Source organism: Rhinolophus sinicus, linkage group LG01 (genome assembly GCF_036562045.2).
Source record: "Rhinolophus sinicus isolate RSC01 linkage group LG01, ASM3656204v1, whole genome shotgun sequence".
NCBI lineage: Eukaryota > Metazoa > Chordata > Mammalia > Chiroptera > Rhinolophidae > Rhinolophus > Rhinolophus sinicus.
In genome coordinates, this window is record NC_133751.1 from 203,844,676 (window position 1) to 203,857,313 (window position 12,638).

The following is a 12,638-nucleotide window of genomic DNA, read 5'->3' on the forward strand; positions in this document are numbered from 1 at the left end:
GCAGCAGGGGTCTCTCAGTACCTGAGTGGGAAGGAAGGGGGCAGCCTGGAGCAGCGTGGGACCCTTTACTAGGCCCTTCTATGTTGGAGTCAGTGTGAGAAACAGCCTTAAGTTGTGCAAAAGTCACAAAGTTAGCCAGTACTGTTTGTGCATGGACTCGGCCTTCCATTGATGGGGTTTGGGTTCACCCTGCGTGCAAAGCCTGACGTACACCTGTGCTGAACCAGACCAGCAGGGCAGCCGGGAGCCAGCCATCCCTCGGTGTCACAGAAAGTCAGGGATACAGTTAGAATTTGGGGTCTGTGTCTGTCATTCACTGAGCCACCCTCTAGCAACCTGCAGGACACCTCAGGTCCACTTCCGCTGGTGGACACAGGCATTCTCCTGCCCAGATGGAGGGCAGCCTTGTGGCACCACCTTCAGTGCAGCCTCCGTCCTGGGAGGGGGCTGAGGAGAGAACTGCACTCTGCTCGGGGAGCCTGGGGTGAGAGTGGGGTGCATTCAGACCTGATTCCTAGTCCCATACATCATTTGCGTATCAGCCTGGTCTACTCCCAGGACCCTGAGGGCTGCAAAGGAGGGGAAGGGAGCTGGGGCACATGTGGGCTCAGGCCCTCTCCTGGGGTCTAGAGTGCAGTGTGACCTGGGGTGAGGGACAGGAAAGAAAGTTAACCCCACCTTGCTGGGTAGGGTGTACATAGGGGTTACTTCCTGTTCTCTGGGCATGAAAAGCAGAGGTTTAAATTTGTTTAATAACAACATCTATAGGCCTGTTTTCTCCAGCAGTCCCCTCACCTGGGCTGGCGGCCCTCACACGCCTGCCCCTGACTTGTCAGCTCTAACTCCGTGCCCTTCTCCTTACAGCTGAAGCCCATTATCTCTGACCCCGAGTACCTGCTGGACCAGCACATCCTCGTCAGCATTAAGTCCTCTGACAGCGACGAGTCCTACGGTACGTGTCCCCGGGCAGGTGCAGGTACCACCCCTGCTGGTAGCTGGCAGCCTCTGAGGTAAGGGAGGCGGCAGAGTCTCCGTCACAGAAAGCCTATCTGCCGCTCCTTTCTCCATCCCAGCGCTGCCAGAGGGCCCATTACTGGTGAGTCATCCTTCCCGCCCCATCGGGCTTCTGGGAGGAACAGCCAGCAGCCACTCCCAGAGGCCCTTCCACTCGCTTTTGAGTCTTTCCTGTGTCAGATTTGTGCCAGGTGCTTTGCAGACATTTTTTTAATTCTCACAAGATCTTATGAAGCAGATGCTATTCTCCCAATTAGTCAATGAATAAACTGAAGCTCAGAGAGGTTAAGTGACTTGCCCACATCACACAGGTAGGAACTGGCTGAGCCCTTATTTGAACCCAGGTCTTCCCAGCATTGCTCAGTGCTCAGGCCTATGTCTCTACAACTTTCCCACTAGAGAGAGACCGTCTTCTGTAACATCTTCAGCCGGTCCAGGGTGCCAACCCAATGTCAGTTCACCCTTGTACTTAGTACATTCAGTGTGGCTTGAGCATGGAGTGAAAGGGGCAGGTAGCCAGAGAGAGGATGAAGGCAGGAGCCAGATCAAGTAGCTTCCTACAAGCCAGGCTCGGGGTAAATACCTTATCCTGGGGCAGCAGGGAGCCATTAAAGAGTCAAGCTAGACAGTAATGTGGCCAGCTTTCCATCGATGATCAAGATGAGAGATGAAGGGGCCAGCGTGAAAGTAGTGACAGTAAAAATGGAGAGACAGGATAAAATTGAGAGGTGTGGAGAAGAGACATGGGAATTGGGGAAAATGGCGGTTGGGGACGGCCCTGCACTTCTGGTTTGAGTAGCTGAGCTAATGTTTCTGTTTCCTGATCTGGGTCAGCTGTGGTGAGGAGCAGGCACAGGAGGCTGACAAGGCACAGCCAGAGGGTGTGACGCTGGGGACACCGGCAGAGTTGGGTTGAGAAGAGGGCGTGGTTGTGATAGCAAAGGTGGCCAAGAGATCCAACAAAATAAAGACTGAACGGTGTCCCTTAGACAGAGTGACTTGGGGATCATCTGTGGACTCGGTGAGGTGGTATTTGCTGTTTTCGGTGTCAAAGTTTTAAACTTTTATGTCCTTTTATCTGTACGTCCTGTTTTGTCATTTCTTACATTGCTCCAAACCTTGGAAAGTTGTCATTTCCTCCAGCCATCAGATTAGTATTTAATTCTGTTTTTCTATTGGATTTTCTATGAATTCATTTTTTTTTTTTTACAACTACTGATCTATGTAGAGTTCATTTGCTGTAAATTTTAAGATGGTGTCCCAGATTGCTGAAGAGTTGTTCCTAAAGGTTCATTCAATGGTCCTTGCCGTGGCCGTGGCTCGGAAGGACTGCCTTTGAGCGGTAGCTCTGAATCTCCAGGAGGAATTCGCGATGTCTGTCCTGCGGAATGGCGAGGTCTTGACATGAGTATTATCCCTCCACCTCCCCAGGCGAGGGCTGCATTGCTCTACGTTTAGAGGCCACAGAAACTCCGCTCCCCATCTACACACCTCTCACCCATCACGGAGAGATGATGGGTCACTTCCGGGGGGAGATCAAGCTGCAGACCTCCCAGGGCAAGACGAGGGAGAAGCTCTACGGTAAGTGGGAATACCCCCCCTTCCCCCCAGCCCCACCCTGGTACCCTTTTCAGTGCTGTGGGGTTAGGTACAGGGGTGAGGTTCCTCTCAGCAAAGTCATTGAATATTCTGAGCACCAGGTATCAACCTTGTTTGGTAGATGGGGAAACGGAGGCACAGAGAAGGGAAGTGATTGGCTGAAGGTCATATACCTAGTAAGCAGCTAGCCCAAGGTGAAATGCAGGTTCACCCAGTGCTCAGCTGGAATTCATAAAGGTGATGGGGTCCCTCTTCTCACATGAACCATGAGATAGCAAACCTCACTGCATGTGGACAGTCTGGCAGCCTCAGCTCCTGGGAAGGCACTGGGCCATCAGGGCTGCTGCTTCTCGTGGCTGTGCCTCCCCTCTGCCCTGAGGGAGCTTCTTTCTGTAGCAGGACTGTGGGTTGGAGTGAGGGGCCTCAACACCTCTGCAACCATAAACCAGAGTCAGAAATGAAGGTGGGGTCCCAGCTGCCCCTTAAGCCCATAGAGGCTTTGCTATCAAATGCTCTGGTGGAGCCACCTTGTTATACTTGTTTTATGCAGAAATGTTTGCTTTTTTTGTCCCTTGTGGATCTCCAACAAGTTGGAAATGTCACACAAAATAACAACTCTGGATCACATATGCCAACTCTCCTCCCTCTGGAGCCATAGCAGACATAACTAATCAATCACTGAACTCGTATGAGGTCCCAGAATCTTGCTTAGCCTGCCTCCCGGGCAGCCGATATTCACTGTTCAGCTCTGGATGCCAGTGCAAACCTCTCATCCTGGCCCAGACTCTGGGTGCTGGGCCCTCACATGCTCTTTCCTGGCCCTGTCATTGCAGACTTTGTGAAGACTGAACGTGATGAGTCCAGTGCGCCCAAGTCCTTGAAGAGCTTCACCAGCCACGACCCCATGAAGCAGTGGGAACCTGCCAGCAGGTAGAGCTGGGGGGTTGTCAGGGTTTCACTACAAACTTGCTGACTTTGCAGGCTCAGGACCCAGGGGAGGGTAAGTGGAGCCCAGAGGAACCCAGGAGCTGGAGGGAAAGAAAGCTTGGCCTGAGAAGCACTGTCCTGCTTCCAGCTCTGCGGCTTCCGGCCACAAACCCATGGCCCTGGGCAGGAGGGGATGGGGGGAATTGGTGTGACTGTGACGAGGCCTGGGAGACTCCTTTATGTAGGAAATTTCAGTTCCGTTCAACAAACATGGGCTGAACACCTACTATGTGTCAGGTTCTAAAGAAACCAAGGCACATTAGATACAGTCCCTGACTTGGGAACTCACAGCCTGGAGAGAAAGGCCCAGTCCAGGAGAAAGCACCTGCAGAGATGACTCGTGGAATGGTCACTGTGTCTCCTGTAGGTGGGGGACATCAGCAGTCATGGCTCTGTGGCCAACAAACCCCATCCTGTTACTAAGAAAAAAATCACTGGGGAAAATGCACACAGGTTGCTCTTGGCAGAGACCGGACTAGGAGTAATCTGGACTGTGTAAGAATCTGTATTACTTGGAGTGAGCAGTCCCCTGTAACAGAGTCACCTCAGCATGCTGATAGAGTCTCAAGTCCCAAAATCCAGCCAGCAAGGGTTGTCAGGATCTCTGCCAGCTTCCTTGCTAAGGGAGCAAAACTATGCTAGTTCGCGAGCAAAATTCCAAGAGCCGCAGCAGAGCCCAGCGCACGCCTCTCCTCCTTCCGGCCCCCACTCTGCCTATCCATCCAGCCCTCGCTCACATGCCCACCCACCCCCTGGGAACACAGAAACTCCAGCCCTTTCCCTCGTCCAGCTTCTCATGGTTGTAGCTGTGGGCACCACGCTATTTCCTTTCCATCTTTCCCCCCCACTATTATCCTGTCAATGAAAGCATCGTAGCTTGGCTCCAGATTCAGGATCAGTGTAGGTCTACAAATTATTTCCCATCTGACTAGTGTTGGAGTTAGTATTTCTTAAGCAGGCATTGACAGATGGGTGAGAGATGTGCTCAGGACCAGGCAGAGCAGATGGGAGCAGGGAGGGTCCTTGTAACCTGTCCACTCAGAATGCTTCTTGTCAGTGCTCATGAGAGCACCAGCTTACACAGGATGACCCTTCTGCTGCTGAGGCGGCACTGTGTATGTCTCAGGGTCACCTCATTCAGGTCTGGCCCATCCTCTAGACAGCTTTAAGCTGACTCCCCCACATCCCAGGCTCCATCCTTGACCTCTGTGACTTCCACACTCATCTCCAAATACCAACATGGCTGTTTCCATCCTGATGACTCACATACATACACGCAAACTGACATGTCCCAGATGGAACTCTCCACTTACCCCCACCCTAGCCTGCCCACGCCCCACAGTCACTCGGCCCCACTGGCCTCGCAGCCTCCCATTTCACGCTCCCCACTTGCTCGTGGGGCCTTCAGACGGTTCCTGGGACAGTCAAGCCCCTGTCCTTTGCACTTACTCTTACCACTGTCTCCCTCCCTTCCTTATCTGCCTCCTCAGATAGGCCTTCTCTGACCACCCTCTGCCCAGTTGGTCCCAACCGTCCTGCTCGTCTCTCTCTGCCTCTTTTGTGACTCAGCACTGTATATATGCCGTGACTCTCAGTCACTGAACTTGTTTTATTTGTCTCTCCCACCAGATCTGGGTTCCATGAGAATGGAGATTATGGCTGCCTCATTCACAACCATATTTCTTCCCAGGGTCTGGTGTCTACTGGGCCCTCAGTAACTCTTTTGTTTTATGAATGAATGAATGATGAATGAATGAATCCACTGCCCAAAAATGAAGGACTGGGGGAGATCCTCAGGGGTCCTGAGAAGTATCAGAAGTCACCATCCTCAGGCTGGTCCTGAGCTGGAAGAAAGAAGGGAGACCTGAGGTGTGACTGTGTGTCTCTCCCACAGGGTCCCTCTCTGCAGTGGCTCCAGCATCACTGAAGTCATCAACCCCAACTACATGGGGGTGGGGCCCTTCGGGCACATGAAACAGGCCCTGTCCCCCGACCCTCAGCCCACAGCCTGGATCTATGACCAGCCACTCAAGGACTCCTCCCTGGGACCTGGAAGGGGAGAGAGCCCTCCAACACCACCCTCCCAACAGCCCATATCACCCAAAAAGTTCTCATCCTCAGCAGTGACCCGAGGCCCCTGCCCCAGGACACAGGAGTCGAGGTGAGCGTCCTCTGCCCCAAGACCTCTCCCTTCCCTGGGTTTTCACTGACGGGAAACCTGGCCCTAGAATGGAAACTTCAGTTCCTGACTCATCCTTGGGGCCTGGAACACAGTAGCCACTCGAGAAATACTTGTAGAATCTCCACCTCCTACCCTAGGGGTGTTAACGTCTAAGATTTCTTTTTAGAAGAAAAACTTAAAGATGCTACCACGAAGAATATCTTCCCATAAAAACTACATGTATTGAAAAACACTTTTCTGTAACAGTGAACCCTCCGGCCATCTTTCACTCCCTGGGGGCCCCCCGGCACAGGTGGGGATTTCTCTGTAGAAGACCCTCTCCAATGCTGGGCTCCCCTCTCCCTCCTCAGTCATGGGGTGCCTGTTCCCACGGGCAGCTTTCCCCTCTCTCCTGTTGAGGACAGTCAGAAAAAGACGCAGCTGAGGCTGGGCGAAGGGGGAGAGCAGCGGAGGGAAGGGGTTAGCCATGAAACTTCGGGAAAGGCCAGGATAACCTGAGAAAGGTGACCTGCGTCTAGAGCTGGTGCGGGCAGCCTGTGTCAGGAGGACGGAGACAGGGAGGAGCCCAGCCCAGGCAGCCAAAGCCACAGCCCCTTGTCACATGTGCAGCTGTCACCAAGCAAACACATTCGTGAACATCTCGTAGAAACGCAGCATAGGGAGCACTAGAAGTTTCTAGTAACCAGAGGCTGACAGATGGAAATTAGAAGTGCAGGGCCCATTAACAGTGATTGAAGATATGATTGAACGTGTCAGTAGCGTCCCCAGCTTGGTGGCTGTCTTTACTGTTTGTAATGACTTTGGGGGCTGCTCTCAGCCTCCCTTCCCTTTCATGAGATCTTAGGTTTCTCAGCAGTTTTTTTGTCACTTATTAGAAGCCAGAGAAGAGAGTGTTGTCGCTCATCTCCCCCCACTTCCAACCTTTCTGAGGGGCAGTTTTGTTCCTTAAGATTTTCTCTAAAAAAAAAGAAAAAGGAAAAGACACCATCCTCAGGCTGGTACTGACCTGGGAGAGAGAAGGGAGACCTGAGGTGGATAGATGAACAGAAGGAAGGAAAGGACGGAGGGAGGAGGATGTGATAGGACAACAGGACACGAGAAGGTTGGTCAGGGCAAGTAAATATGTCTGCCCCTGCGCTCAGCCCTATCTCTGTACCTCTAGTTTCACCGGTGACAGCTTCAGAATAGGACATCTGTAGGCCAGCGGCCCCCAGGGTGGCGTTCTAAGCTCACTGCTCACCAAGAAGGTGATCAGAGGCGAGCAGCTGCCAGCTCCCACCCCTGCCTGCAGCGCCCTTCGCTGCTCTCAACCCCTGGCTCAGCCTGAGCAATGGCTATGGAAAAGGGGGTGTCACCAGCACCCTCCGTGTCCTCCCACCATTGCCCCACACTCAAGTAGGATGACCAGCTGTTCTGGTTTGCCCAAGACTGTCCCTTTTTTGCACTAAGAATCTCACATCCTGGGAAACCCTTGAATCCTGGGCAAACCTGAACAGCTGGTCACCCTGGACTGAAGTTGTGTGGTTAGACAGAGGGTTCTGCTCAAATGGTGTTCGGTGTTTCGCTTCTTTAGAAAAGAACAGACTCCGGAATCTGGGAAGTGGGGTCCTTCTACCACAGGAATTAACTGTGCCCTAGATATCGGTTCACTTATTCTACAGCTGCGGCCTCCTATGGGAATTATTATTTTGGTCAGGGAAATGAGGCTTTTAAGATTTTGTGTGGTTTCCCCCGTCTCCCCTGCCCCCACCAAGATTTCTCCTAAGAGTGACAGCCGCCTCCATCGCTGCTCTTGTCCCAGGGGCGTGAGCTTCAGAATCACCAAAATGCAATCCAGAGCCTTGTTCCTGGCCCTGGCCCGAATTCTCTGAGGCGAACCCTCTCTTCCTACCTCAGTCATTGAGACTGGGCTGTCAGGTGTCCAACCACGCACTTTTCTTTTCTCTGTCTTGCCCCTCTGCATCAGAACTTCTGGCCAGTGCTGCTTGTACCCTCCTCCGCCTTCCTCCCTGGGCTGCCTCCTAGCAAAGGTTTTTGAGGATCCAGCTGGGGGTACAGAGGATGGCCTGTGGGGGAGAGGTGGCTTTCCAACGTCTCCTGCATTTCAGTTACACAACTGCTCCAGGTCTTTCCAGAGAATAATGATACAAAACTGAGTCTATAGTTAAGCCCCTGGGGGCACGTCCCTGAGGCTGGCCTCCCCAACACCCTATGTCATCTCGCCTCATTGGCACTTCCAAGGATGACATCTCTCCTCTGTCCCCTGAGCCCACGCCTCCTCCCCAAAGAGTCTATTCGCCTTGTCTGTTCAGCAACCGCAAGCAGTGTTTCAGCACACATTTCATTAGTAAGAGGTTTCACGACCTGAACAGTCCGTGGGTTCCAAGGGACACACGTTTTCTTCATAGCAGCCCCCGTTTTTGCAGAAAGCAGAACCTAGAACACCCCGTGGAGATGATGCTGTTGGCCAGAATGTAAAATGTGTGCCCATTCCTGGTTCTCATAATTTGCTCAGCAGAAAGTCACCTCAAGTAAGAGTTGTAATAAATGAGGAGACAGACGAACAGGCTCACGTCTCTACTCCGGCCCCTGACGTGGGGCTCCTCTGCCACACGTCAACAGGCCTATTTTCTTGCTGCTGGCTTGTTTCCCAGTGCTCGCATCGCTCCAGGTTCCCTCTGATTGCCAGCAAGACCACCGTTTTTTCCTTCCCACTGAGTGACCACGAGAGAAGCTGCACTCACCAGGAGCTCTCCAGGGAGAAGACTGTGGTTGCAAAGAATATTGTGTTCATCAGGAATGTTGGCCCCCTCAGCACAGATTTTGTCTGGTTCACAGTATCCTGTGTCTGGGGCACATGGGGGAGCTCCTACACATCTGTTAAATGGAGCTCCTTGACCTGGGACCCTCAAATAGCGTAGAAGGTCACTGAGGACATCTGGTCACCTGCAAGGTTTCTGTTCCCCTGAGAGTCAGCAGGATTTGCTCAAGAAAGCAGAGAGGCTGTGGGATTCTTGTGGGGGAAGCCAGGAAGGCAGGTCTGTTGGCAGCAGTGAAGGGCAGGGCTATGGAGGGCAGGCTCCTCTGGTGAGGACTGGTGGTGATTTGGATACTGGTGGTGCCATGGAAGCCCTGTCTTGCCTTCCGCACGCCCGCAAACGCTTTTGTGAATTCCCCTTGCTCACTAAGGTGCTGGTGTGAAGTTTTTTTTGTTTTTGTTTTTGTTTTAAGATTTTATTGGGGAAGAGGAACAGGACTTTATTGGGGAACAGTGTGTACTTCCAGGATTTTTTTCTTTTCCCAAGTCAAGTTTGTCCTTTCAATCTTAGTTGTGGAGGGTGCCGTTCAGCTTCAACTTGTTGTCCTTTCAGTCCTATCTGTGGAGGGCGCAGCTCAGCTCCAGGTCCAGTTGCCATTTTCTAGTTGCAGGGGGCACAGCCCACCATCCCTTGCGGGAGTCCAACCAGCAACCTTGTGGTTGAGAGGATGCGCTCCAACCAACTGAGCCATCTGGGAGCTCAGCAGCAGCCCAGCTCAAGGTGCCATGTTCAATCTTAGTTGCAGGGGGCACTGCCCACCATCCCTTGCAGGACTGGAGGAATCGAACTGGCAACCTTGTGGTTGAGAGCCCACTGGCCCATGTGGGAATTGAACCGGCAGCCTTCGGAGTTAGGAGCACGGAGCTCCAACCACCTGAGCCACCGGGCCGGCCCATGGTGTGAAGTTTTTAATGAAGGAAAGGGTCCGAGCAAGAACTGAGGTTACCTGTGTGCTTGTCCAACCTATGAGTAACACAGTACCTTCTGTCATTTTCAATTTTGTTTTTCATTGAGGTGAATTTCACGTAACATAAATTAATCGTTTTAAAGTGAACAATTCGGTGGCATGCAGTCCTTCACAATGTTGTACAATCAGCCCCTCCATCTAGTCCCACACATTTTTATCACCACAAAGAAAACCCTATCGGCATTGAGTAGTCATTGCCCACTTTTGTTTCTCCCTGTGTCTCCATTTCCCACGCTCCAGGCCCAGCGACTTGGGGAAGAATGTGGGGGAAGCTTCGCCTCAGGAGGACCTGAAGCCGACCAAGCCCGAGATGTTTGAGAACCCTCTGTACGGGTCTGTGAGTTCTTTCCCTAAGGTTCCCAGGAAAGAACAGGAATCCCCCAAAATGCTGAGGAAGGAGGCCCTGCTCTGCCAGGACCCAGGAATCTTGTCTCCCAGCATCCTACTCTCCAAAGCCCAGGAGGCTGAGGGCAGCCAGGGGACAGGCAAGTCGCTGCCCACACCTGCGTCCACAGCCACGCCCTTCCCCAGCCCCACACCGCGGCTCCGCTCCTTCACCTGCTCACCCTCTGAGGGCCGGCCTCCCGCAGGGGACAAGACCCAGGGGAAGCCCAAGGCCCCTGCCAGCTCCCAAGCCCCAGTGCCAGCCAAGAGGCCCATCAAGCCTTCCAGGTCCGAGCTGAGCCAGCAGGCCCCGCCCACCCCGGCCCAGCGGCCGCCCCTGCCGGTCAAGAGTCCGGCAGTCCTGCACCTGCAGCACTCCAAGGGCCGTGACTACCGTGACAACACCGAACTCCCCCACCACGGCAAGCACCGGCCTGAGGACATGCCGCTGGGCAGGGCCACTATGCAGGTGCGCTGGGGTGTGCGTAGGGGGGTGGAGGGGGGTGCATGTGTGTATGCATGTGTGTGAGAACCATGCCCAAGAATGCGTGTGCTCTTGTGTGATACAACCTGCCATGCCTAGGAGTGTGCTCAGGGGCACATGGGCTTGTATGAGTGGGTGAGTGTGCATGTGTGTGATGAAACAACCCAGCCCAGGAGTGGGTTCTGAGAAATAGTGGTTCTGGGAGCGGCTTCCTGAGGAGGGGCTGGAGTCTGGATTTGAGCCCAGGCCTCTCTATCCCCAGAGTCCCTGCTCCGACAATGAAAGGGTTAAAGGACGGCCTGTGGATAAACTGTCAGCCCTCCTGTGTCAGGCCCAAGGCTCCATAAATACAAAGCGCCCAGATCACTGACATTTCGTTATTATCATCATTAGTGTTAGTACTTAAACATTTCTCTGTATTTCAGTCTTCAGATGCAATGTCCCCTTCCTTTTTATAAAATAGATTTCTTTTTGAGCAAAACTAATAGTGCTAAGAAGAGACTCTGGAGCCAAACTCCTGGGTTTGAGTCCCCGCTCTCCCACTTCCTGGGTCTGTGCCTTGAGCTTGATATTCCTCTGTAAAAAAGGGGGCTATTAATGGGACCTGCCTCCTAGGTTTATAAGGAGGCTTGCATATTATTATGTATTATTACTATATGTTATAATTTATACGTAAATTATATAACACATTCATTTACATACTATATGTTATGATGCATACATATAACATCCATGCATATGGATTAGAATATATACGTATACTGTACTTAGAACTGTGTGTGGAGAATGCAGTGCTGACAGTCTTCTGTTCTCCTGCAGTGAGACCCCTGGTGAGCTGCCAGTGAGACGGGGCCAGAGGAGCAGCATGAAGCCACTTGGACCCTCTCCTGGGACTTCCTGTTGGCCCCTCCCACCCAGCTTCCTGTGCAGGGTTTTGTACTTTTCAGCAGAGGCCCAGCTTCTGTGTCGTCAGCAGAGTATGCTGGCTGCGAAACTGGGCCCTAAGGCTGAGGTTGGAAGGGAAAGTGTACCTGAATCATAACAAACAACTTGCACACCTAGGCCCCCAGCTTGATCTTGGTACTTGGCACCCAAGGGCTTTGTTCTGGTTGCCATTTTCAAGAAAGAAACTAAAGTGCTGATTTGCGGGTAGAGATATAAATAATAATAATGATAATATTAATAATAATAATAATAATAATGGCTGCATGTATCGAGCACGCACCACGTGCCAGGTACCTGCTAAGTGCTTTACGAGTATTGTGACATGAGTCTTCCTCAGCCAACCCAAACCACATTCCCAGACGCCCCAGTTCAAAACAGTATGTCCTGCGTGATTTGGGCAAAGCACTAAAAATTAAGGCCTGTGACCTGAAGTGAGACAGGGCTCAGCCTTTAGGGAGCTGAAGAGTGAATGTTAATTTAGGCTACAAGGAACCTGACCTTGTCGAGCTTCAGTGATGCAAACTGCTTTAGCTGAAGCCCCGAGGGTGCAGGCAGAGCTGCCTGGAGAGCAGGGCTCTCTCTGGGTCCTCTCAGTTCTTTAGTCTGAAAAAGAAGGAAAATCAGCTCCCACTCTTCAGGAGGGAGATCCACCTTCAGCCCGGGCTACAGATGCCCAGGCGGGAGCCAGGTCCCCCATAACCTCCATGAGGTGGGCAGCTACCACTAGGCCATGGGTTGAGCCGAGCCCCCCAACACTTATGTCATCATATTAATAGAAGAGTCTTTGCTCCCAAAAGCTGGGCTCTCCTGCCTGGGAGCCAGGGGCCTCTCAAAACTGCAGCCTTTTCTTTAAAAATCCTTAGCTTTGGGCCCTGATTCTTTCGTGACTAGGAGAATCGATGGATGATGTCTGTGTTGCTTTTTCACATAACAGAATTAATGTAGGAAGCCAAATCGTGAAGTGTGTGTGTAAGGCAAGAAAAATGGGTACGCACCCCACATCCCCTTGTGTGTCAGTCTGTGCAACCAATAAATTGTGCCTTTCTCACTCAGCTCCCATCTGTGTGACAATTTTTCCTGCTATTCAGCCATAAACACGCTTGTAGGCAGTCAGGGCCATACATCATCAGCCAGTGGACGGGAGAATACTGAGGTTGACGATGGTGATGGGCAAAGCATTGCTCTGACCTGAGGGGGCTGTAGAACCAGTTTGAAGTTGGGCATGGAACAGGAACGGCAGTAGACATCACACATGTT

The 12,638-nt window shown here is 52.3% G+C and overlaps 1 protein-coding gene across 3 annotated transcripts in view; it reads left to right on the top strand.

The window, feature by feature from the left end:
* INPP5D (inositol polyphosphate-5-phosphatase D) overlaps window positions 1-12,433 on the top strand; it is a 109,759-nt gene extending 97,326 nt beyond the window's left edge. For 2 of the 3 annotated variants that reach the window (XM_019739751.2, XM_019739752.2), the window contains exons 22-27: window positions 865-952; window positions 2,446-2,595; window positions 3,447-3,543; window positions 5,495-5,761; window positions 9,809-10,421; window positions 11,256-12,433. In XM_019739751.2, the coding sequence (XP_019595310.2) occupies window positions 865-952; window positions 2,446-2,595; window positions 3,447-3,543; window positions 5,495-5,761; window positions 9,809-10,421; window positions 11,256-11,258 (1,218 nt within the window). In that variant the 3' untranslated portion in view covers window positions 11,259-12,433. The remainder of the gene's footprint in view (window positions 1-864; window positions 953-2,445; window positions 2,596-3,446; window positions 3,544-5,494; window positions 5,762-9,808; window positions 10,422-11,255) is intronic. The other variant, XM_019739749.2, reaches the window with a different exon arrangement.
* Window positions 12,434-12,638: the final 205 nt, after the last annotated feature.